Source organism: Synchiropus splendidus, chromosome 7 (assembly GCF_027744825.2).
Source record: "Synchiropus splendidus isolate RoL2022-P1 chromosome 7, RoL_Sspl_1.0, whole genome shotgun sequence".
In the NCBI taxonomy this organism is placed as follows: Eukaryota; Metazoa; Chordata; class Actinopteri; order Syngnathiformes; family Callionymidae; genus Synchiropus; species Synchiropus splendidus.
Window position 1 is genome coordinate 25,026,900 of NC_071340.1, and position 25,774 is coordinate 25,052,673.

The following is a 25,774-nucleotide window of genomic DNA, read 5'->3' on the forward strand; positions in this document are numbered from 1 at the left end:
GATACACTTCGCACAACTAGAGGGTTTTGTTGTCTTCCCGTCAACAGCAGTATTCAATAACAGCGCTTTTCCATGCCACGCCGACCAATCATAAATCACAAGAAGTGAATAACCAAAAAATAACCAAATGTTGTGCCGGCAATGGCAAAGACACAGGTCCACGAAGGAATGAGAATCTGCTAATTCAATGGAAACCAGCATGACAGCACTACAGTTAGGCCACTATCCAAGCATCGGAAATGTAGGGCTCCAGATTGAAAAAACAGGGGGTGGAATTCCCCATATTTGTCACTTTAGGGCGTCCCCTGATGCTAAAAGCCTGGCCGATGATGAGGTTGACCCTTCGCTGGTTAAAGCTCAGTGTGGGGAACCAAGGTACGTGTTCCCTGCAAAATCTTCATGTCCGCGGAGGTGAATCTGGATTCACTGGAAACAGATTGGTTGCCCGAGTCCACCATTCCACACGGCTTTAAAACACGTGTGCAGCCTTGTGTGGTGATCAAACACGGCTCTGACATCGACCGCATTAGATACATGTGTGGTGACAGGACCGTGTCAAATGCAAGTGACTTGTTAAGTCAATGAAAAGACTAACTAAATCAAGTGATATTATGGGACCAGGTTACGTTACTTGTTTGGGGCAACAGCTGGTTTTTCGTAGGGATGTCTCGGTCAGATTCTCTGGATCGATATCGGCTGCCGATCTTGCTATATTTGGAAGATCGGGTGGTGTCGGATTTACACACAAGATCAGGCCGATACGGCTTCAGTCTGCGACCCGCTGGTTGAAGTGACAATTCACACTCGTAACTCCAGTCCAGTTAATCCCACAGACAGAGAATGGAAGTGGAGGAGTATAACTGGACTTCGTTTGGCTTCACACTTCACTTAGAGTACGTTGCTGCTGTTTCTGCCATGTAGGACGTACCATTCCACAACAACGTCTTGGACTACATCACACAGATTACTCATAACGCTCATTTTTAAAGGACAAACATTGTCTGGGTTGTGTTTTTTTTTTTTTTTTTTTTTTTTTTTTTTTTAAGAATTAACATTTTATTTTATGAAGGTTAAAACAGTTGAATTTGTTATAATATTCTTATTATGTTTTATTTATTTATAGGATATTCTTTCATTCATTATTTATTTCTATTTTACAAGTTGAGTCCAATAAATATATAATATAACCCAGTCCCACTCTTTTACTTTTTAACTAAAGCATATGTAGAAAAAGTATTGGATCGGTACTGGACTGGTATCAGATCAGATGTGGAGTAGAAAACTCGGGGCGTAGCAACATGTTTGAGGTGCCATTTGTGGCATCAAATGCTCAGCCAATGAGAGGCCAGATTTTACAATGACGGAATCAGAGGGAGAAGACATCAAGACAAAATGAAAGACAAGTTTTCATGCGACTTGAGTGGTGCGGGAAGTCTCACGCAGGTAAGTTACGCTTGAGGTGATCGTACCACGACAATTCCCTGTTGATAATGGACTTTAATCTACAGGACCGTAGCCGTGCGTCACAAGCCAGTTCTACTCACTAGTGACTTCTCCATCCACGGCTGCCCTGCACACAGTTAGTCCCTTCACTCTGTTAAGAGTCATGAGGCGTCTTCTCTTCAAACACCTCCTTGGGATAAACACAATATGGTGACAACTACAGCTGTGACATCACAGGCAGTCGCTCACTTCCAGGCAGATGTCAACAAACCCTGGCAACACCGACCATCTACTTACTGTCCACCGCAGTGAATAACCAAGCTGGTTTCTTCACTGTTAAATAAGAGTCTCCGTGGATTGGTTCATGGAGACAGTCGTGGTCTGAGGACGGGGAAACACTGCAGTGTTTCAGATCCGCCATAAATAACCCAATCATTCCATTGATTTGTGATGAGCACAGTGGGCGCAGAGCAAGTCTGGCATTTCCTCAGACAAAGTCCAGACAAGCTGCCGTCCGTCCGCTCGTAAATCCTTCCCTGGCATTAACCTGAATATCATCGCAGCGCTCCGGTGTCCAAACATCGGCTTTAAATCAGCCATCGGCAGGGTTCAGCTGGGGGTGACGCCCTCCTGCATCCTCCGGGTCTAAAGTGTTTTGTTCTGGGTTATTTGGAACTCAAACCGGTGTGAAGTGTGGCCACGAGTGGAAGCAGTGAATCCCACGCTCCGATTCACTTTGGATAGCTTTTCTTGTAAACGGTAAACAAAAAACAGCTGCTTTTGTTTGTCTGTGTGAAGCAGCCACTCATTTTGTGACACAAAAACACTGTTTTTCAAGATTTTTCATGATAATATTTTTTCATGATTATATATTTTTTTTAATATCAAATTTTAAGGGTGTCCCAAAACTTTTTTTTCCAGCATTGTAAAGTCCTAAATTTTGGCCTTGACTGTTGCAGGTGCTTTTATTTGGTCCCCCAACCATATTGCATTTTTATCTGCACCATTACACTCTTCAGTGTCTTCTGTTGTGTGTGTGTTGATTTTGCATTAGTTTTGAATTTCAGTTCGCTATCTTTATTTTATTTAAATTTTGTGCGAGTTTATACTTATGTAACTGATTTGTTTGTAGGTTTTCAGATTTGTCAGATTTGACGTGTACTGAAGTTTTTGTTTTGTTTATCTTTAGAATTGAGTCGTCATATGCCAAAGTTATGCTCCAATGTTTGGGGTTTTTTTGGGTGATTTTTACCGTGTTATTACAGGGTACTTGCCATTTGCAGTTGTGTTTACTACTGTGTTGTGTTTACTGATTTGCCCTTTTGATTTTCCGCTTGTTTACATACTTACGTTACAGTTCTTCAAGATTTGTTGCAAAGTTTGGTAGTTTTGCTTTTGCATCTGTAGTGACATTGTATTTATTCAACTTTTAAAATATTAAATACCTTTTAATGGCCTTTATGAAACATTTTAAGGTGTTTTTGTTAATTGTGTATTTAGATCGTCATTATTTGTATCTGTGTTTGAAGATTTTCAGTTCATTTTCTATGGTGGTGGTGTTTATTGTCTTCATTATTTTATTTGTTTTTTTGTTTTGTTTTTTGGAAGTTGAGTTTCTAGGTGGAGTTGATGGATGGATGGATGGATAGAGAGACAGAGAGATAGATGGATAGATAATGGATGGATGGATGGATAGATAGAGAGAGAGATGGATGGATAGAGAGATAGATAGATGGATGGATAGATAATAGGTAGATGGATGGATAGATAGAGAGACAGAGAGATAGATAATAGATGGATGGATGGATGGATAGATGGAGAGATAGAATATCACATAACACACTTCCATATTGCACAGTCTGCATCATCCTCTTGGGACAGATTAACAAAAACAGCAGGGGAAATCTGAGGAATAGTTGCGAAGGGAAAAACCTCTGATCCTAAAATCCCAGACCCCCCGTCCTGCAGTCATCATTCATCCGCCACAGGGGGCGAAGGCACCGGCAACGTCGGCTTGAAAGTGGATTTGGGAGTCAGTACATACCCATAGTTGTGCAGTGTCGGCTGCTCGGCATCTTCAGGGCTCGTCCCAGGTCCACATGTCCACAGACACCCGGCGTCTGCCGCTGGTCCGGAGAGTGGGACGCGCAGCAGGACGCAGGGAACCGAGAGGGGCAAGAAGAGCTCCGCGCACTTTGCGCAGCCAAAGCTCACCTGTCGCGCGGACCTGAAGGTGAACGAAGAGTTGTTACCGGCGCCGCTCACAGCAAAGATCCATCTCACTCGGACTGGAGCGCGCCGCCTCCACCGCCGCCGCCGCCGCCGCCGCGCATCTGCGCCCAGAGTCGACAATTGTTGAGTCTCACTGAGAAGAGTGGCGCAAGTGATGGCAAGAGGACGGCGCCCGGAGCGGCAGGGTTCGGAGCGGTTCTGAGAGAGAGCGTGGGCCGGATGGTGTGGATCACAGCCGCTGACCGAGGCATCAACTGTACATCAGCGGAACAGCAACAGGAACCGTGCTGGCAGTGGGGGGCGGTGGGGGGTCTCTGCTGAGAGCCAGAGCGCTGGTTTGAGACGCCGCCTGCTGGTCGTCTGCTGACACGCCACCCGTCCTCAACTGAGCGAACGTCCAAATCAACAGTTCGTTTTCAACAGTAGAATCAATATTAATTGTCACGACATCAAGATTAATTATGACGATATCATTGGGTAGATTATCAAGGGATTAGAAGGAGAGTGAACGGTTGCGATGGAACATGCAAAATAGTTCACTTACCGCATACTTCAGTTCAGACATAACATCACGTGATTCTGAATTCCTCATTTTCCCGCCAGGGTTCCCACGCACCTCAACTTCTTCGGTGTATTAAAAAAATAAAATAAAACTTGGAATGACAGATTATCATTGTTATTATATTGCTGATATTATTATTGACAGTAATAAATTGATTCAACACATTTGAGGTAGAACATGATTTTGGGGAGAAGAAAGATTGCATTGGAAAATATATTAAAAGTAAGGTTGTTTATTGAAACGAAAATGCAAAATATGGCATAATATTTTGTGATATATTTTTTGGTTAAAAGATCAAATATCTAAAATTAGGGGAACAATAAATAAAAATAACCTTAAAGTAAACTTGCAATGTGCTGACTTTGACAGTGAAATCACATTATTTATGGAAGAAATCACGTTAGGAGTTTAATAAGAGACTGAAAGAAAACTACATCAGAAAACAAAGTGACTCAAGTGGACACAATACTTGGGTCATGGGTGTGCGGCAGGCATAGGGTCTGTAACCACCGGACACACTAGATCTTATCATGACTTACGTAGATATAGGGTTTCAAATATTGAATGTTGTGCGACATAAGTGGCGTCTTCCTCTCAGTTAACTTTGTTACGTTGTAATTTGCAAAGTGGACATGTCCCCAAGTGCATTCTGGGTATCCAAGTCTGGCGATTTGCCCCGCCCACTGATAAATATTCCAGAAATATCCATCTTTGTGTAGTTATACAACCATGTTGGAGTAATATAAACACAGTTCACCTGACAGTTGCGATGTTCTCACTCCAATATCTATGTTGAAATGAGTGTGTCATCCCAGCTAGCTAGGACCCTCGCGTCAGTCACGTCCTCACCACCATCCAAGCGTCATCTGTGCTGCGAGGCTCTTTGTTGTGAGGCCCACGGCGTGGAAGCAGAGAACGGACTGTCGTAATGAGAGCCGGTGTCGGGGGTCAGAGTGGTGGGCTCTAATGGCTCCCCGGGCCCCGACACTTAACCAGCCTCGTAATTAGCCCTAATGCTCATTAACGGACATTTGAGCTGGAATTATAAGGGGTGTGTGACTAAAGCACCGGTGTAAACAAACATGGAGGCTGTGCAGATGGATGGCTAATTTAATTTCCATAGCTGGATCAATCAGCTCGCTGCAGTTGAAGGACGACGCACACAAAGGCACCAGCACACACACACACACACACACACACACACCAGCACACACACACACACACACACACACCAGCACACACACCAGCACACACACACACACACACCAGCACACACACACACACACTCTCTCTCTCACACACACACACACACACACACCAGCACACACACCAGCACACACACACACACACACCAGCACACACACATACACACACACACCAGCACACACACCAGCACACACACACACACACACCAGCACACACACACACACACTCTCTCTCTCTCTCTCACACACACACACACACCAGCACACACACACACACACACACACCAGCACACACACCAGCACACACACACACACACACCAGCACACACACACACACACTCTCTCTCTCACACACACACACACCAGCACACACACACACTCACACACACACACACACACACCCTCTCTCGCCAGCAGAGAGAGGCTTCATCCACAGTGCAACAGTGTAGAGACGCTCTGCCTTCACACCTGCTTCACTTCTTACAGGTAAAAAAGCCAGCGGTCGTATTGGACTGAAATCAGGCGTTTGTTGCCAAACACATGCTGATGCTCATCAATGTCACATGTAGCGTGAAGCACCTTCATTAAAGGGGCCACAGTCAAACCTTCATGACAACAACAAACTCCAAACCCAACATGGCGACTGTGGAAGAAGCGTTGATCATGTAGCTCTTGCACAAAAGAAGAAATGTAGGCAGCGTTGTAGGAGGTGTTGGTCGCTGAGGAGGTGAACTATATGGCCACTGGAGGACGGAGAGTTTCCACCATTGTCATGTCTTCTTCCTGTCTCACTAGAGCTACGCATCAGGTAGTAAAAGCAACACTTCCCCTCATGGTTTGCAGAGGTACTGCTCTGGTTGGTCCGTATTCGTAAGCTTTGTGGAAACGGGAAGAAATACGGAGGAAATGAACGCAGAGCACGGACAGAAGGATCCGTCCGTATCTGAATCTGTGCGTAACGTTGAGTATAAATGGGCCTTCAGACGTCTGCTGCAGCATTTGAAGGCGTGAGCTGGAAACCATGAGATGTCAGGCCCGCTCCCAACTGACATGCGGATTTGAGGAGCGAGATGTTCCCTCCACATATCAGATCCAGGATGAATAGTGGGCAATGCCCTCAGGCATTTATCAATGTGGCGCATCATCAATCCCATGATCCTTAGAGTTGTTCTCTCGAACACAATTTCTGACATCATGTCGGTGAATAAGTAAAAGTAAAACATTCCGGATCTGCTTGTTTTTACAACTATATGACTAGCAAATGAATCATTCTTTCACGATCCAATACACATTAAAGTGGCATTTAGGCTGTGTCCAATTTCTAAACCTAACACTGGTTTTTGACCCTGATACTGGATGTTGCGCATCACGTGTCAGTGTGTCCCACTACTGCTAAGACCGAGGGCACTGGCCGTTCACCACTTGAAATGATGCCTTCAAACCCAGGCAGCTGAGGAACTGACTTGAAACCAGGTGGGAATATGAAGTGTGGCGAGATTTCCAGGAGACCAAAGTACTTTATTTCGAAACAATGTTGGACAGGACAACAGGGACATGTTAGTAGCCAGGACGACTCTTCCCTTTGTTGACTTCCTCTGGTGCCACCACGTCCCACAACTTGAACAATACAACATGTATCAACAACAGTAGGTTTTTATTTCTTCTTAACCAACAACGATGGGCTAGCATCCAGGCTAACGTTAGCATCTTCATACCTCTAACACATGTATCGCCGTAACATAGGCTCCGCCCACTTCTTCTCCGCTGGTTCACCAAACCAAGTGAGATGATCAGCGCCGATGCGAGAGGTTGCAGAAACGTTGGAGCTGGCATTTCCAACATGTCTCCAACGCTCGAAACACAGCACGGCAGCCGATGACGCGTGACGTCATGAAGTGTTGTCCCAATTCTTAGGGACGTCAGTCACTTCACTTCGTCGTTGGAGGGCACTTCATAGTGAAGTGCTAGTGTTAAGGTGAGAAATGGGACACAGCCTTAATCTTAAACTCGGACACTTAAACAAGCAAAAGCTTCTTAGGGCCCCTTGCAGGAGTCTATGTAGCTGCAGGGACTGAAAAGGTGAGAAGCAGTCACAGTTGTATCGCAGCAGCAGATAAGGACCCGAAGATGAGTGAGTGAATATTGACCCATTTCTGGTGCTGGCTCACAGAACCTTGTCAGTCTCCGTGACATGGGGGCCGAGGTGACTCACCCTCCACTGTCTGCCAGGGGATTGACGCACAGAGACAAGCTGCCATTAACGCTCCAACTCAGACCTGAGGGGAAGTGAGAGAGCAGAGCAACGGCGGCACCAGCACTGCAGTCAGGGACACACAGCGGTTTATGAAGAATGAAGTACAACTCCGTGTGAGTCCCACACACGGATGGCAGAATGACTGGAGTCACTAGATGGACTGGAACAGGACAAGTGTGAGTGACGATGAAGGAGGAAATTGGCCTCCCAGAGTTTCCAGTGAAAGGAGTGATGACAAATACTCGGTTTGTTTGTGACTTAGCGTGAAACCTTGTGCCCTTGCGTGATGGAACACCACTCCACTGCTACAAGAGGCTCCCGTTTAAACACTGCTTGCATATGTCAGTGAGATAGAACGACAAAAGAGGTCATTACCAGCTATGAGTCGATTTCCGAACCAAACGCAAGACGACCTGACAGACGCGCACGTTGTAACAAGTGCTCGTACGCATGTCAGCGGAGTTGATTTTCATGGGAATGGTGCGATCGCTCTCCTTTATTGTTTTGTGCGATGAGGCGTCATACTTCTGAAATGGTTTCTAAGACCCTTCTCTTATGTTTGGATTTTGGTTTTGTGCTGTGAAGTCTTTCATCCTGCTTGTCAGGGCTCGCCATACTAGTGTAGTAAACGCTAGTTTAGGCGCTAGAAAGTGGTTGTTACTGTGTAATTATCCACTGAGCAAGGTGTACAACACTGGCATGAAAGTTCAGTTGGACACAAGCGTGGCAGGGCTGTTCCAAGCTCATAAAATAACAGGAATGAACAAGAATGGTCTGACTGAGGTCATGAAACAAGGCACAGCTCACAGGCACTGATGCAACTTCAGAGTGAGTGAATGTAAGCTTGTTAATAACCATCCGATCCGATCAAAAAATGGTCATTCTGTCTCCACCACACACAAATCCTGCAAGCCATCGCAACACAGATTAGTTTCCCTAGTCTAGAAAATTCCGACGCCCCTGAATGCACCATCCAAACGCATCCATCGCTCAGACAAAGTTCAGAGTAAAAGAAACATATTCCTCCATTTGATCAACTCAAGCAAAGGAACTTAGTCTACGGCGGCCTGAAAGGTACAAAAAGTATGTCGCACTCAAGAGGGATTCGTGAGAAATATAAATATTTATATTATAATATTTATAAGTATAGAAATAAAAATCCCTTAAAACATAGAATAAGTGTGTGCCACTGATGCTTTTACAGTAGCTGATATAAAGCAAAACCCATGACTTGTTTTGAAGGATTGATGGTGAGAAGCGTATTGTCAGAGGCAACAGCTTCCTGCAGTGAAGAAGGTGAGGAGGTGGAGGACCTGTTTGATGGTGATGGTTTTCATGACTGTACAACACGCAGGACAGGAAGGTGGTCAGTTTGTGAAACCAAACAGAGCTGATCTTGTGGAACCACTGACTTCCCAGGCCAAACCAAAGACCAAACCCTATTGTGAAGGCTCAGACAAGGGTTGAGAACCAGGAGCAGGATGTAGGAACTGGTGAAGGGGGTCGTGATACCCACTGCCGAAAGACAAGGAAGACCAACAAATTAGTACTGCATCACTCACTTGCTTGCAAGAGACTGCAGTATGTATTGAATGAGGTTTGCTTTTTCATTCTGAAACTTGACTTAGCTTCGTCTCAGAACTTGCAGTGCACCCGCCCTTTCAACCTTCCTCATCATGAACGCCGCACCTGTCTGTGTCGTGGTTTAACCTGGCGTGTTTGTTTTCTTTCCTGTTGGTGGAGATGAAATGCCTCCACACATGACTCCACTCCATGCTGCGACCCGGACAGAGGAAAAAGTCCTTCCCCTACCGACCGCATGTCATTTAGAGAAAGGCCTGGATAGTTACTTTCCACTGTGTTTATCTTCATGACATGTGCTACATCAAATATGGCGTCGATGTTTTCGACATTTTAGTATATTTAGTACTTTGGCATCGATCTGCATCGAATGAAATCTGCTTATAACATTTTGAGCGATGGACAGACACGCTGGAAAAACATAGGCCAACAAAAGAACAAAAGAACTGCTTTGACAAAGAAATTAGCTCGAAGGCTGAGCCTGATCGAGACAAATAAACACACGGATGTTCCTCAGTCTATTGTTTTGCAACTCAGACATCAAGGCTGAAAAGTCGGAAGAAAAAAAAAGAGCAACTGTGAGGCGATACGCTGGGTTCAACTGTGTGACTCATGCTGTGAAAAAAAGAAAGAAAACAGGTTTAAATTCACAAGTACAAGGTGTGTGATGGAGATTCAGTCTCATAACACGCTCTGAATAGAAAACACCTCCTCCAGAGGGCACGTCTGTCTAAATGGTGGTTGGCTGCGTTCCTGTCCAGCGTGTCCCTCGCCTCTCGCCCTCCTGATCTTGAGTGACAACCCTGGTCCGGACCATTGTGTGGCTTGTGGAAGCCGTCCGTCCTCCCCGCGTTTGCATCAGTGCAAATTAACCAGCTCAATTCCAGAGAGTGCCCCGTCGTCTCATTTCACCCACAGCTTGACTTCAGAATCCGCTTTGAATACCATTGAAAATTTTACATTAGATTTGGCGTCCTGCTGCTTTTCTTCCCATCTGCTAACATAGATCGACTGTCCCCATGGGTCGTCATGTGTCCCGGATGGATGGAACTGATTATTTTTATTCATATATTTATTTATTTACGTCAGCAAGTTTAGTTATCACAGAAAAATATACTGGAATTAATATTCCCCACTAAGTCAAATTTAATAAAAATGATTGCCTGACATGAACTGAACAAAATTATATGAAAATTAATAAAATATTAATTATTAAATGAATCAGCCAAAATTACTTAAAATGCCCCCCAAATAAATCTAAACTGGACATCCATTAATGAGTAAATAAATACATTTCTTTGGGCTTCTCCCTTCAGCGGTGGCCTTAGCGGATCATCCTCCTCCATCTCACCCTGTCCTCTCAAGCCTCCATAAATCTCCTCTTATGAAAGTAAAATACAAAATAAATATCAATACTATTTGCTACTTAATACTAATAGCAGTGTTTTGAAGTTGATACCAGAGCAACAGCAAGGACAGGTGTTTCCAAACAAGGCAGCCTCCAAGGTGTCGAGGCGTCAGGCCTGCGAGCTGCTAGTCCAGTATCCATGGCTCCATAATCTCTCGCAAAAGAACACAGCACATTCTGGAGCCTGTGACCTAAAAAGGGCTTTATGGATTAATGTGATCCATCTTAAGACAAAAGCCACTTTCTTTTTATATCAGGGGATTATTGCCTATGTTTTGGTTTCTAGCGTCGTGGCAGAGCTGCTGGTGTCAGCTCCACAACTGTCATTTTAGCTCACGTCCCGACCCAGAAAGCCAGTCCGTCAGCACCAGGAGGACGGAAGCGCCGGCCCAAAACTCTCCGCACCTGTCGGCGGCTATAAAGCACTAAACGCCGACAAAAGACTAAGCGAAAATTTCCCTCTTCCCTAATATCCCTTCTTCTTCCTCAGTTCTCAGACATCAGAAGCTCCACACACCTGACACGTGAAGCTGAAGTCTGCCTCTGATCTCCCTGATCAGAGCAGCCAGTCAAAGCACTGACATGAAGCACATGTCATGATGAAGCCAGCATCAGCGGAGTCTCACACCTGTCTTTGCACAGCAAATACATCTGAACACGCTCTTGATAATAAACATACAAGTTTGGGATTGAGCTATTGTCCAGGTCAGCAAAGAGACCCTGTCAGAGGCGCCATGACTGAAGTTTGCCTGACTGATTTTGTCTCGCGCACATAAACAGCTCAGTAATAAACACTTGATAATACAAGGAATTCTACAGGAAGTCCCTGTTGTTTATTTATTGATTGATTCCTTCAATTATTATTGTTTATTTTTATTTCATTTTCTTTCTTTTTTTATTCAATATATTTTTATTTGTTTGTTTTGTTCTTTATTTTAACTTTCCTAGTAGGTTGGATACCCGTTTCTGTTGTGCTTTTATTTTGTTATTTCCTGTGCTCCTGTGTCATTTCCTTTTCCTTCGCTCTCTTCAGCTTCACAGCAGGGCAGCTGGATCCCATTCTGCTGATCAGACTCCAGTGATTTCTACACCTGGGTTCCAGTCTGCGCTGCCAGATGGTTGCTTCGCGTCCTCACGGTAAACTCTCTCTCGAGCTCCTGTTGTATATTTCTAAATTCCATTCATGCTTGATCTTTTTTCTGCCGCCTCCTTAGTTTGTTCTCTTTGCTCCGTTTTCTGCTTTCTCGCTTCTCTCGATTAGCTTGTGTGTGAGTGCTTTGTTTAATTCACCTTTTGTTTTTTTGTCACTTATTCCTCGTGTGTGTGTCTGTTTAATTACACCACCGAGCGCTTTCTGTTTACTGGGCCTCGTGAGTTAATTTCCCAGTGTGTTTGTGTTGTCTCTGTTACTTAGGTTTGATTATAATTCGCCTCTTTTCTGTTTAAGGTTTTCCCCTGCCCTCGAGTGTATTTCTCGGTCCGTCTTCTGTGCCCTTGGTTCCCCGTTCCTGTTTGTCTTTTGTGTTCTCGCGTAATTGTTAACAAACCTTGTTAAATCTACCCTCGATCTCAAGAGTTCTTCTGTCAGCCTCCAACAATCCAGCAACTGGGTCTGATCCCATAGACAGCCATGACAATTCTGAAGAAACATGTTGACTTCTGTGAATTATTTTTCAAAACCTGTCACCTATCCGAAAAAGTGAGGCAGACATTGAGACAGTGTTTCCGCTCAGTAGTCAGGAGGCTTGTCTCGGGTGACCAAGTAACGGCTCCCTATTCCACCTGTCCTCCACCTCCTTGGTGGGTATTAATGTAGCGCTTGGCTAACAACTACAATGAAGAACACAGCGATGAGATATGGGACAGGATGACTCCAGAGCAGTATAAAGGCGTCCTTTCTGCTCTCGAATCAAGTGTGAGTGTGTGGACACTGAGTTCCCAACAACAGTTCACACATGTCAACGACAAAATAGCTGTGAATGATCATCCCAAGTATGGCTACCCTTTGTCGGTGGCCTGTGGGTCCCCTTGTGGGGCGACCCAACCAATGACCCAAGCCTGTTATTTGGGCCGCTTTCACAAGACACGCTAGGTGGAAACTCCGCCTACAGAAGGAGCAAGATCACAGCTGTCAAGGTACGAGGGACTAGGGAACTAAAGACCACGTATAGAGGACGTGGAGCTTAAGGTCACGTAAAGAGGACGTGACCAGGACCCAAGCGCAAGTGGTGATAGGCACTGGAAGGCAGGAACGCGTTACAAATAATATTTTAATAATTAACAAATAACAGAAACACAACAGAAAACGTCACCGAACCGGGAGAAACAAAACTCAAATCACAGGAAACTAGAGGAGATGAAAAGCACCATGAACCGAGAGTAAATAACAAAAGAAACCAGGGAAGCACACGGAAACAGGGAGAAACTAAACACTAAACTCAGAGCACCAGGGTTTTACACAGAAAAATCCAAAAGCTAGCTAACAAAACAGGAGACCGAAAACAAGGAGAACCAGGAGTTAAACGAGCTAGCTAGCACACAGAACAAGAAGCCGAACACAGGGAGAGACACGAGAACCAGGAGTTACCACGGGGAACGAGAGGAGTCCAAAATCACCGGAACCAGAGGAAACATCACAGGGAACATGGAAACACACAGGGACTAGGAGAACTGGCAGGAAACAAAGACAACGATCTGGCACACGTTGCTGGAGCCCAGGTGTTTTTGAAGACAGTTCGTCAGGGGTTAATCGGCTCCAGCCGTGTGCCAAAGGAACAGAGGGGAAAAAAGCAAAACCAGGACTCGGAGCCTGGAAGCGGAGCCATGACAACAGCACCATCACCGTTACTGATCTACTTCAGAGTCTACACGTGCAGCAGCGATTATTAAAGACTATCGTGAACATATGGCAGTGACACCGAAACGTCCTACTGGAGGAGGAGAGGTCGGCCCAAGAGCAGGTGACGTGACGAGTTCCCCCCTCTGCTCCGGCTTCTATCTCCCAAGCTAAATGAGGTAGAACTGCTACTGTGCACGTCCTGCATCAGAGATGCATCAACAAGAGAACAAACTTCTACGGTCCTTGAACATGAACTGCACATGCCGGGTCAGATTAACAAAGAAACATCAGAAGTCCATCTATTGTTGCAATTAATGTCGAGCAAAGAGGCGGGATGCTCCCTTCCCTCCTGGGAAGCTGTCATTGGAACAGACCCCGTGACCTATATATATATATATATATATATATATATATATATATATATATATATATATATCATGCATGGGAGGTGATCTCTCCCATCCTGCCTCCTAATGAAGCCAGTTGGAAAAGCAATGATGCAATCGTCAAGTCGACGATGCCTTCGCCATACGCTTGTGCCTGGAAGCGGAAGCCCATTGGAGCGTGTCCATGCCACGGCAAAGCACCTGCCAAGTCATTCCACAACTAAGATTTAATCCACTTTGTTCCCTATGGATCTAAAGTTCCCAGATAAAGCGGATCCCTCTCTCCAGCAGCGCAGAGTAAACCCGGCCCAGGCTGCAGGGGGCTGCTGGGAGGGGGATGGGACTGTTGTCCATGGATAATAACCAGGTGTAATATATGCAGGTGGAATGGGAACGCCGTCGTGAGCAGTGAAGACGAGCGAGTTGACCTCGGTGGGTTCTCTCACACCCGAGTGCAGCACTGCGTTAGAGAGCAAGAGGAGCCAAAACAAGTGAGTGGAGGCCACATCACTGCGCTCAGTGGAAGCGTCTTGCCAACATCTGCTGCCACAAAACTCATGATTCTCCTTTTAACAGAAGGAATCCGCTCCACCTCCAGTAACAACCTGTGACGCTCTGGTGAACTTCATGGCCGAGAAGGTCAAGGCAGTGCTGGAAAACAATGGTGAAAATACTCTCCATTATACTGGGTCCCATTTTCATTTAGGGGTGACGGGACAGTAAATTTACACAGGATCCATGCGGGGTGTCCATAGTGAGCTGCTGCATATTAGTGATGGTTAGATTAAGTTGCAGGAAAGGTAGATGATGTTTTATGACAGTATTGAAGTGTAGATAAGGTGTCATTACACAGTATTGAAGGGTAGATGAGGCTTCATGACACAGTATTGAAGGGTAGATGAGGCTTCATGACACAGTATTGAAGTGTAGATGAAGTTTCATGACACAGTATTGAAGTGTATATGAGGTTTCATGACACAGTATTGAAGGATAGATAAGGTGTCATGACACAGTATTGAAGTGTAGATGAGGTTTCATGACACAGTATTGAAGGGTAGATATGGTGTCATGACACAGTATTAAAGGGTAGATGAGGCTTCATGACACAGTATTGAAGGGTAGATGAGGCTTCATGACACAGTATTGAAGGGCAGATGAGGTTTCATGACACAGTATTGAAGGGTAGATGAGGTTTCATGACACAGTATTGAAGGGTAGATGAGGTTGATGAGTTCAATGAAACCTCACATCATTCTAAACCAAGAGCGCCATCTAGCGGCCTCTGTAAATTAGAACACTGTTTCATTAAGCCTGCAATACTGCTCAATGACACCTCATCTACCTGTCACTACTATATACACCGAGTCATCCAGGTAATTATTCAGAGTTTGCTCAATTCTTTCCCAAATGTGTCAGGAAAGTGGGAGCTTCAGTCACACGGCCAGTACATCAACATGCAAAGCAGGAAGGTGAGTCCAGTGCCAACATCCGCGGGAACATAGTCATATACTGACACGTTCTTTTGGCTCACATGGAACATTTGCTTCAAGCACTCATCAATAATGCATTATCAATACATTCATAAAACATTCAAGAATCCCTCAACTTTATGATACTGAGGAAGCACTGGTCTTATACGAGACTGTGAATAACCGTAAGACCGTCTATAAAGCCGTGTGAATGCATGAGGATTACTTGTGAATGAGACCTCCATATGAAGTGGAAGAGAACATTTAAACTCAAGTTGAGTCATACACTTTTATGCCATGTTTTGGCAAAGACAGCAGGTTGGATTGTCTTGAGTTGCAGCAGATCCAGCACAGACTGAGACACACTGGAGGTCCTGAGCCGTACAACACAACTGATGTCTGACGGGTCACTGACCTCTCACTCACGTTACTTGCTGGTCATGAGTTGACACCACATGCGAATGTCTCACGGATGACATGGCAACCCACGAGGCGTAACGCGCTGCCTGCTCCTTGAATGTGCTTGACATTGAACCGAAGAATGTGACCATGTATCGTCCCGCGCACTTCCTCTCGCTCCTGCTGCCGCTTTAAAACAACACGCATGGAACAAGAATCTTTTTTCCCTCCTCTCCAGCTGAAGTCTCGCGCTTGTTGGCTGTCGATGCTCCGTTCTGGCCACCAGGGGTCGCTGTCACCACGCAGTGCAAACTGCTCCGCGTCTGCTCGACGCGCCAAGGGGAGCAAAGTTTATGGAACCATTCTGAGTCATGACTGGATTCAGGTGGATTTGGGCGGGCGCCTTGTTCATTAAACTTCCCCGAACTCCTGGACACGTTTCGTGGCCGATTATGACTTTTGCCTCGCTTCCATTATCACCGTCAACAGCTCGGCAGCGGCGCGATGGCGAGGCCACGCGCCTTCTTCTCTGGCTGGACATTATTTATGGATGAGGCGCGGTGACTCAGACTCGCAGAAAGTTATCGAGGCTTTCACGAATCCAAAACTCATTAGACTGTTCTGGACCTGCTCCTCGGGCGGGTGATCGATTACAGGTGCTGGTGTGATCAGAAGTGCGCGCGCGTTGGTCGGAAGTTTAGTGCGCCTGGGCGCGCGCGGTTTGGGAGATTAGCGCGCTCATGCGGGGGCGCGCTTCTTGGTTAATGGTGAAGGAAAATATTGCGGTGCGTGTGCGTGCGCGCAAGAGAGTGTGTTTTCCTCCTGGCTTGCGTGTTAACTTTGAGAAATTGTGTTTGCGTGCGTTGCGCACCAAATGAGTGGGTTTGGTGTCCATGTAGCGTGAAGCCCGCGCGTGTATAAATAACGCGTCTTCTGCGTATCCATGCATTTATTTCAGGACTGCTTCTGCGCCTGTGTGGCGGAGCGTGTGCGCGCTCAGGACGCCCACACTCTTCAGAGAGGGGGATGTAGGTGAACCAGAGAGAGGGGCAAGACAGACCAGGGGAGAGAGAGCGAGTGCGTGTGCGCGCGCGCGCGTCATTTGCGCTCCCAGCGAGCAGAAGTAGCGGCGGCTCCGACTGCGTCTCCTTCTTCTCTGAGGAGCTTGAAGTTGAGCCGCAGAGATTTCTGCGCTCATTGACGATGTGGAGCGGATTTTTACGACCCGGAGGAGATTGATGCGTTTAGTCCAGCTTGTTCCGTCATCGGCGGCGGCGGGTGAGTGTCGATTTATCCTCCCGTCCACTTTTATAACCCCCCTGAACGGCCATAATGAAGATCAAGCCTGTGTTATTAACTCATTTGTAATAACCATCTTTGACGTCACACGACTTTAGACTCCCTCCTCACCTCCACCTCGTCGTCGCTAATGTTAGACTGTGATTAATTCTTCATGACGCCGTCAGCTGCTCCTGACTGAAGGATGGACTTGTCACTTTTTCCCTGTGTGAATCATTGCCCTCTGTAAGGAACTTTGCCTTGTCGCTGTTGAAACAGGTGCAGAGATGTTGGACTGGAGGGTTTCATGTGTGCTGGTGCAGACGGCGGCGCTCCTGCTGCTGAGCTCCGGGGAGAAGAGCTGCCCCGTGAGCTGCCGCTGCGAAGGGAAGATTGTGTACTGCGAGTCTGGCATTTTCCACGGCCTCCCTGCAAACATCAGCTCGGGATGCCAGGGTCTGTCGCTGCGCTACAACAGCCTCCAAGTGCTGCTGCCGTACCAGTTCGCTCATCTCAACCAGCTGGTCTGGCTCTACCTGGACCACAACTCCGTGGCCTCGGTGGATGGCCTCGCCTTCCACGGGGTGCGCAGACTCAAGGAGCTCATCCTCAGCTCCAACAAGATCTCGCACCTGCACAACAAAACGTTCAGCGCCATTCCAAACCTGCGGAACCTGGATTTATCCTACAACCAGCTGCAGTCCCTGCACCAGGGACACTTCTACGGTCTACGCAAACTCCAGAACCTCCACCTGCGATCCAACGGCTTGAAACAGATCCAGGTCCGCACCTTCATGGAGTGTCGCAGCTTGGAGTTCCTCGATCTGGGCTACAACCGCCTCCGCAGCGTCAGCCGCACCACCTTCCTGGGTCTGTTCCGACTCAAGGAGCTCCACTTGGAGCACAACCAGTTCTCGCGGATTAACTTCTTCATTTTCCCACGACTCAGCAGCCTTCAGTCGCTCTATTTGCAGTGGAACCGCATCCGCTCCATCAGTCAGGGCGTGCGCTGGATTTGGGTGAAGCTGCAGAAGCTGGACCTGTCCGGGAATGAAATCCAGGTTCTGGATCCCGTTGTTTTCCAGTGCATGCCCAACCTGGAGACCCTCAACCTGGAGTCGAACAAGCTGAGCAGCGTGTCTCCGGAGGCCGTGGCTGCCTGGAGGTCGGTCAGCAGCATCAGCCTGGCTGGCAACTCCTGGCACTGCAGCCCGGAGATCTGCCCGCTCATGGGCTGGCTGAAGACCTTGAAGGACGCCAAAGACATTAGCATGATCTGCAGCAGCCCCAAGTCCTTGCAAGGGGAGCGGGTGGTGGACGTGGTGAGGAACTTCACCGCCTGCGTGGGGAACTCGATGACCGCCGTCACCGCCGTTTGGACTTCATCCTCCTCTCTGGTGAATATGACCCAACCTTTTCCAACGTTCTACCCCGAGGAGCTGGATACCGACTCGACGGTGTTTTTCTCCTCGCCGGGCCCGCTGACTGACGAAACCACCTTTTTTTCTCCGTCCCCCGAACCCCCCACGTCCTCCCACTCGGAGCTCCCGTTTGAACACATGGTTTTCCATAAAATCGTAGCAGGCGGCGTGGCCCTGTTCGTGTCGGCGTCTCTGATCATGCTGGTTATCTACGTGTCGTGGAAGCACTACCCCAACACGGTGAGGCAGCTGCGGCAGCACTCGGTCAACCACAAGCGGCGGAAAAAGGGCAGCAAGCAGGAGCAGGACCTGAGCGCTCAGCTGCAGGAGTACTATCTCAGCTACCACTCCAACTCCGAGACCACGGACTCGCTGGTCAACGAGGCCAGACCTTGTACATGCACCATCTCTGGATCTATAGAATGTGAAGTGTGAGGGCACCACTCCACCTTAAAGGTAAAGTCAAAGTGCAATTGTTAACCGTCTCTTCCCGGGAGGTGCAGATGCTACAGCACACTGAGGGGAATACTTGATCTTACAGCACAATGATGTGCGGCGCGTCACTACGGAGCGGGATCTCTTTCACCTCAAGAGCAAGGAGGTCCTGTGGACGCCGGAGGCTTTCACTTCTTCCGTCAGACGTCTTCAGAGAGGAACTCTTTTCTAGCTCATTTTTAAAAAGGATCATCTGACTTGTAAAATATTGATGTGACTTTTTTGATTTCAGAGCCCGTAATGTGTGGCAGATGAGAGACAGTCCGCAGTGGTACGTGTTCACCCTGTATTCAAACAAGAGTCAAGTTCGGGGGAAATGTAAAGCTTCCGCAGGCGATGGGTAAATTACAGAGCGGCTCTGACAGATCAATCCCAGTCTGTTCCTGTCTTCTCCGCCCTACATACTGTCTTCAATTCAGGCTTTCAGGTCGCGCTTCTTTTTCTCATCTACTCATCTAGTCTTATGCTCAGTTGTTGTTGGGAAGCCAGTCATGTGTAACGCTCGAGCCAATGAGATCCGTTTCTGGCCAGCAGTTTGAGTCACGCTGCAGAGTCATAAGTAAGAGCAAGAGTGAGAATCCATCAAGAGAAGGAGAGGGAGTTTGGCTATACGGCAGCGCAGTAAAGAAAGTCCGATCAGGCTCGTGCCTCCTAGTGGGAGAGCGAGCGACCAGAAATACGTCCTCACCTGCAGAGCTGTGCTCCGTTTAAGAGCCTTGGCACTTCACGCCCAGAGGCGAACAGGTCCACGGATGGCTGTTTATCTATGAAGCCAAAAACACATCAGCAGAAAGCAGCACTTTTCAGCTGCACTCACAAATCCCATCCACTCTTTTATGGCTGTTGGGGGCTCCTCTCTGGCACCTTTGGTTCTGGGTCCAGTTCACTTAGCATCAGTGTCATGTTATAGCATGAATCATCTCTCTGCGAACAGCGTGTTGTTCCAACATCACAGCCAAAGTGCAACTCGGCAGTTTATGGAAATGTATGAAACAGTTCATGAAACGTGTCCGCGTCCTCAGAGCTCAGTAGGTGGCGCTGTAGAGCGGTTTATTGAAGTAGTTTGATGCCAAGGATTTTAGGGTAGAGAGTGCCATCTAGTGGGCTAGAGAAATGAGACGCTGTTTCATGAAGCCTCACCAGCCCATCACGGATAAGTACCTATGGGCTGACGAAGCATCATGACGTTATTACTTCGGTGACCACTAGAGGCTCCGTCTCTGCTCGAAGATCTCTATTTTAGTGTAACTTCAGGTCATATTGAAACTTAGAGCATCACCTACTGAGAAATCAATGACACTGCGTTGTGAAGCTTTGTCCCCCCATTATGAGACAAGGTCACTCTGGATTGTTGAGTTGCACAAACCTATGTTTTAATATCAGCAAATCTAAAACATTACATTTATAAAAATATAAACTATTTTAAATACAGTTATATTAGTGGTGGGACTTTAATGAGTTAATGACAATTACGATTCATTAATTACAACAAAAATTTGATTTAATTTAATTTAATTTAATTGAACAGTTTGCTCTCCAACACGGAACCTTTGTCAGCGCAGGAGTTCCTGCTCTACTGATCCCACTGATGCACAAGACACGCGGCAGCTGGGATGATAACAACAACAACAAACATGGAGGAATCATCCCTGAACCAAAGCAAACAAAAGCATCTGTTTGCTTTGATTCAGGGATGTTATTCACTACACAATGTCCAGGGTTTCCACCACTCTGAATGGACTTGATATTTTTATACGATTGAAATTCTCATACAAATATTTTCAAGACATTAAAAGAGCTTTAGTTGAAGTCAGGTGATATAAAAACTTGAATACAGCCACCCTCCTGATTTATTGTGCTGTTGTCAAACTGATGCAAAATAAACAATATTTTGTTGTTTAAATGTATGTATGGCTCCATCATTTGATTCAGTAAAATACCAAATTCATTCACATTGAAAAATGTGGCTTCTTGTGGCAAATATTCTGATACCATTAAACTGCGATTAATTTAGATTAATGAATCACAAATTCTCAAATTAATTTGATTAATCTTTTTAATCAAATCCCACCCCTAGTTTATATATATAGATATATTCACATTACCAAATTCATTATCAACGTCATAGAATGTTATCCGAATGTATCATTTCCTAAAAAAGTGATATCAACCTCTGAAAAGACGCTTATGCGCCAGAGAAGACGTTTATATTGACAGCCAAACACAAGGCATCAGTCACTGCAGGATCAGCCCAGGCTACTTCCTGTTTGGGTGACGACGGTGACTCAGCCAATGAGAGCAAGTTACATTCACTGATGCATTGATTTTATTTATTATGTGACTCAATAGAAACACTTTCTGTGGCATATAAACAAGAGTCAGAATGTGTTACTCTGCCAATCAGGTGGTGGTGCTCCGGGCGCCTTGTCACATTCGCGAGGTTTGCCTTTGTGTTGACAGACTTGGAACTGTCTGTGTGACAACACTGACCGACGGATAATTGGCCGCCATCTATTTCATCATGTCACAGAGTGACCTGGTGAATCACCTCCCACGCACACTTCAAAACGGCACACACTATTCTGCACAGGCCCACGGGATCGGAGTAAGCATCTGCCAAACCTCTGAATACACTGCACGAAAGCCACATTTCAGTGTTTTTATCCGGCGACAGATGACTAATATGTACTCTCTCAAATGTATATTGTGGGAATAAGATATTCAAGCATGATAGTATATGTGCTACTATACCAACACGACAATCCTACTGAGGCTAAACACATGAAACTTCACTACATGGTGTTTATATTTATTATATAAACAGGATGCTCGTATTGTTCTGAAAATATCTAGTATTGTCTTGAGTTGTCAAGTAAATATGTTGTGGTGTTTTGTACAACCACCTACGCTCTCTGCAAACGTCCTGAGAGAGAAGACAAGGTCGGTCGCTGGGGATCAGATGCAGGAATGAGTCAAACATTTCTGAACAGATTAAAGAGAAACTTTCAGTTTCATTGTTGGCGAGGAACAGATGATAATATTGTACTGGTACTGTTCGGAACAGAAAAGTTAAAAACCAAACCAAGGACTGTCATGTGTGTGTTGGAATGATTGAACTATGACTTGACACTGATTATTTTCCCGGTAATTTATTCCAGAGCTCATGGTTCCGGGACTTGTGAGGCTGCATCCTACAGCTCTCTGCATCCTCCTCACTGGCATAACAAACATTCACTGCCGCATTCACTGACCTTGTTATTCTGAACTTCAAACACTTCCTCTAAACGACCAGAGGATGTGAGAAAAACCTTCGTGAGAAGTCGACTGGCTGCCATGTTTACCTCCAGCAGACGCCATTATCAAAGTTGAGCTGGACATTTGAAATACTAAAACTTGTTCCACTGTTTTCAGGAGGATTTTCAAAGTCTTTAATAGTTTTTTTTTTAATGAAACAAAGGAAAACAAAGGAAAGGTTGGCGGCATTGCTGTTTACTTCACGATCATTTATGCGGTCTGAGGACGGCTAATGGTGTTTGGTGAAAAAGATTCAACAGAAAAATACCCATCGGAGCCTGGTATATACTGACTTTCAGTGGAATTTTTTACCGAATGTTTCCCTCGCCTCTCATTTTTGTGTGTAAAACCTTGGGTTTGCGCATTAAATGTGATGACTGTGTACTTTCAAAGATCACTGTCAGTGATTACGTCGGACACAAGAGTCGACCCGTAGCTCGCTGCTCTGCCGCACATCTCATCGACGGAACTGCTGTCAGACAATGCTGCTATTTTTTCCCCCTTAAAATGCATTTGAACTGACTCATTCATTTCCTCATTTGTATCTACACTCCGCGCTCACGGCAATGACTGCGACGGTGAGACAAAGGCGATGAGCGATCTGTGTAGTCGCAGCGCGGCACCATGCTGTCAGTACACATCTGCCGAGGTGAGGACACCTTTGTTTGAGCTCCAGAAAGACTCCAGTTGTAAAGCCTGCGCACCCACTCGGCGTGTTTCACATCAATTTTGTATCATTTTATTGAAAGAGCTCCTAATGTTCACAGGGTTTCTGTTACTATCAAGAGCGCAGTTGGACCCTCGCCTCCACGGGTAGCTGTTCCCAAAGCAAGATGAAATTCAAACCTGCCTCCTGTGGCAGCACGGATTGTATTCAACTGAAATATAGGACGCATTTTGATCGAGAGTTTTCTTTTCCACTTTTAATATGAGCTTTGTTTTTATATCTACATTTTGTACTTTTTATCTTTTTATTATCGCCACTGTTTTTTCCCCCCTTTTATTGTGTTTCCTCAGGCAGGGCTGTCCGTGCTAAGGAGCGGTACCGATTGACCCGTCGTAAACAGTCATGACGCCATTTTGGCGACGGCGGGATGCACTGTTGCAAGTCTAGCGGATGAAAACAGCACCCCAGACTTCACTTAAGAGTCAATGTAGGTGGCGCTAAGAGCCATTTCAGTTGCCAAGATGTCGACTGTAGTGATGGGTAGATGAGGCATCATGAAACCGCAGGGTTGATGAAACAGTGTCATCATTTTCAGCCCACTAGATGGCGCTATTGGTTTAGAAATGATGTGAGGTTTCATTGAATGTTCAAGTCCAAACATGTTACGGCAGGCAGCGCCATCTGGTGGCCTCTGAAAATCAAGACACTGTTTCATGAAGCCTCACCTATCCTTCACTTGTGAACCAGTTTAAAGCAGTGTCCCATTGATCGGCTGCTGAGGTGGACCACGTTCAGCGCCCACACTTGCAAAAGTCATCAGAGATCCAAGTCGTGTGTGTTTGTTTCGTGTGGTTATCTCGGGTCTGGGCAGCCCTGCTCCTCCATAATGGGGCTGTGTTTTCTCGGTCTCGCCTCCTGCACGCCTGTTTGAGTGCGAGCGTGTGTGTAAATACATATTCATTCCTCCGTATGTTTGAGTTCTTCGTGCCTTCCTGTCTTTTCTTATCAATGCATTCTTCTGCTGTGTAATGTAACGTGTGCTGCGTTTGTATTTTGTTCGAAAATTGATATAGAAAAATAAAGATTATTTCATTTTATGAGCCTTTTTTTTTTCTCATTCTTCAATTTTCTTGGCAAAACTCTTCAAAGTCATGTAACGAGTTCAGTGGCGGGGGTCGGGACGCAAAAGTAGGCGGCGGTTTCCTGGGAAAATGTTGTTGAATATTTGTTCTGTCGCAACAACTGAATATTTATTTATACGGGACGAGAACCACGCAGAACCTTCTGCCTGGTTGACTCTCAGCCCAGAGGTGAAGACAAATTGCTTGATATCAGTATAAAATATGAATATATTGTGTTCATAATTCCAGGCTCATCGAGGATTCTGTTCTCGCGTGACCTTCTCTGTCTCGGCATCATAAATCAAACAGGAGGAACACTGACATGGCTGCTGTGATTTTGCTGCTGTGCAGAAACACAAGTTAGCTTAGTTCAGGTCACCTCTCCAGCCACCAGCATCCAGTCATTCATGTGGAAATGTCGCCGCGACTTGTTGTGTGGTGGAATTACCCTCATCAACACTGAAGACTCTGTGAGATGTTCTGTGCTACACATCAGTGCTTGGATTATAATTGGGAGAAGTTTGAGCGAGAGCGTCCAAATCCAGGTTGTGGCGTAACCAGACCCTCTGGGAAGCTCCTCCACGTATGTCCGGACCATCGTGCGTCCCCTGGGAGAGACGTGCCGGCTTCATACATCGCAGTGAGATATCGTAGGTCTCTGCTCGACGTGTGGAAGGAAATGAGCCACTGTCTTTTCCTGGCAGGTTGTAACTCAGAATGCATCCTTCTAATAATAAGCCTCCCATGTCAAGCAGCGTGTTTCACTGCCACCAAAGACCTGAGTTCTGTTTGGATGCTACAGTTGCTCAGTCTACTGAGGGGCCTTTAAAAGTTGCTTTAAATGGACTTTTAAATGCACACACGCACATCGTGAGGTTCCTCATGACCATAACCCTTTCCCCAGCCTCTCACCCTGAACCTAACCATCCAAAACACATGGCTCACCTGAACCAGGGCCTCAACCAAACTGAAACCCAGTTAGAATGACCCACTTATTTGGAAGTCTTCACCCTCAAATTGAGACGCAACCTCCTCACAAGTCCTCACAAGGCTAGTGTTTGGTCAAGAATTGGTCCCCACAGTGTAGGATAGACAAGCCTGAGTTCATAGATGTTCAAGGGCAAAGATATTAGGGCTCTTTAAACAACGTCACCTCACCAGCCCCTCACTACAATACGCCTCTTAATAACCTACATTAGCATGACCGAACTTCACATATTTTAGACAGATAATATCATAAAAACCTTCACAATCAGCCACATTTGGCTGAAAAATGAAACACAAAGACACCAAAACTCACTGTCACTTCAGGTTCAGAACACATGCCATGACATTAAGTAAAGTAGCTGTGTCACTGTTGACTGTTAACATGTAGTAACCAGGCTGTTGTGAGCTGCCTGGCCTGCTGCTAGTATTCATCAGAACGGTGGTTTACTGATGGTTATGATCTGTTCCTTAATCTCACTACAGGAACATGGAATCACACTTCATTCTTCCAGGCTGGTTTAAAAAAAGTGGTGCCATTTTAAGTGTGAGACAAAGACACCAGAGTGTATGAATTTTGCTGTGATTATGGCTTGAGAAAATAAGTCTGATCCAAGTATTAAACTTGTGTTTTGAGCGGCTGCTTTGTGGAGCGTGTGCTTCTCGACTGTTCTGCCTTGTCTGTATCCTCCACCACCATCATTTGCTGCTCAGTATAGCTGAAGAATTTGTATTA

At 46.0% G+C, this 25,774-nt stretch overlaps 2 protein-coding genes across 4 annotated transcripts in view; one reads left to right on the forward strand and one right to left on the reverse strand.

Annotated features, from left to right (window-relative positions):
• Positions 1-3,940, reverse strand: part of LOC128761977 (leucine-rich repeat transmembrane neuronal protein 4) — a 92,733-nt gene extending 88,793 nt beyond the window's left edge. For both annotated transcript variants that reach the window (XM_053869660.1, XM_053869661.1), the window contains exon 1: positions 3,488-3,940. In XM_053869660.1, the coding sequence (XP_053725635.1) occupies positions 3,488-3,518 (31 nt within the window). In that variant the 5' untranslated portion in view covers positions 3,519-3,940. The remainder of the gene's footprint in view (positions 1-3,487) is intronic.
• A 12,961-nt stretch (positions 3,941-16,901) lies between these two features.
• LOC128763057 (leucine-rich repeat transmembrane neuronal protein 4-like) lies at positions 16,902-23,968 on the forward strand. Of its 2 annotated transcripts, XM_053871797.1 has the most exons (3): positions 16,902-17,056; positions 17,336-18,933; positions 19,019-23,968. In XM_053871797.1, the coding sequence occupies exons 1-2, from the start codon at positions 17,017-17,019 to the stop codon at positions 18,910-18,912; spliced, it is 1,617 nt and encodes a 538-aa protein (XP_053727772.1). In that variant the 5' UTR covers positions 16,902-17,016; the 3' UTR covers positions 18,913-18,933; positions 19,019-23,968. The 2 variants fall into 2 exon arrangements, with proteins under 2 accessions (XP_053727772.1, XP_053727771.1); XM_053871796.1 differs by having other exon boundaries at positions 17,336-23,968.
• The last annotated feature ends 1,806 nt before the right edge of the window (positions 23,969-25,774 follow it).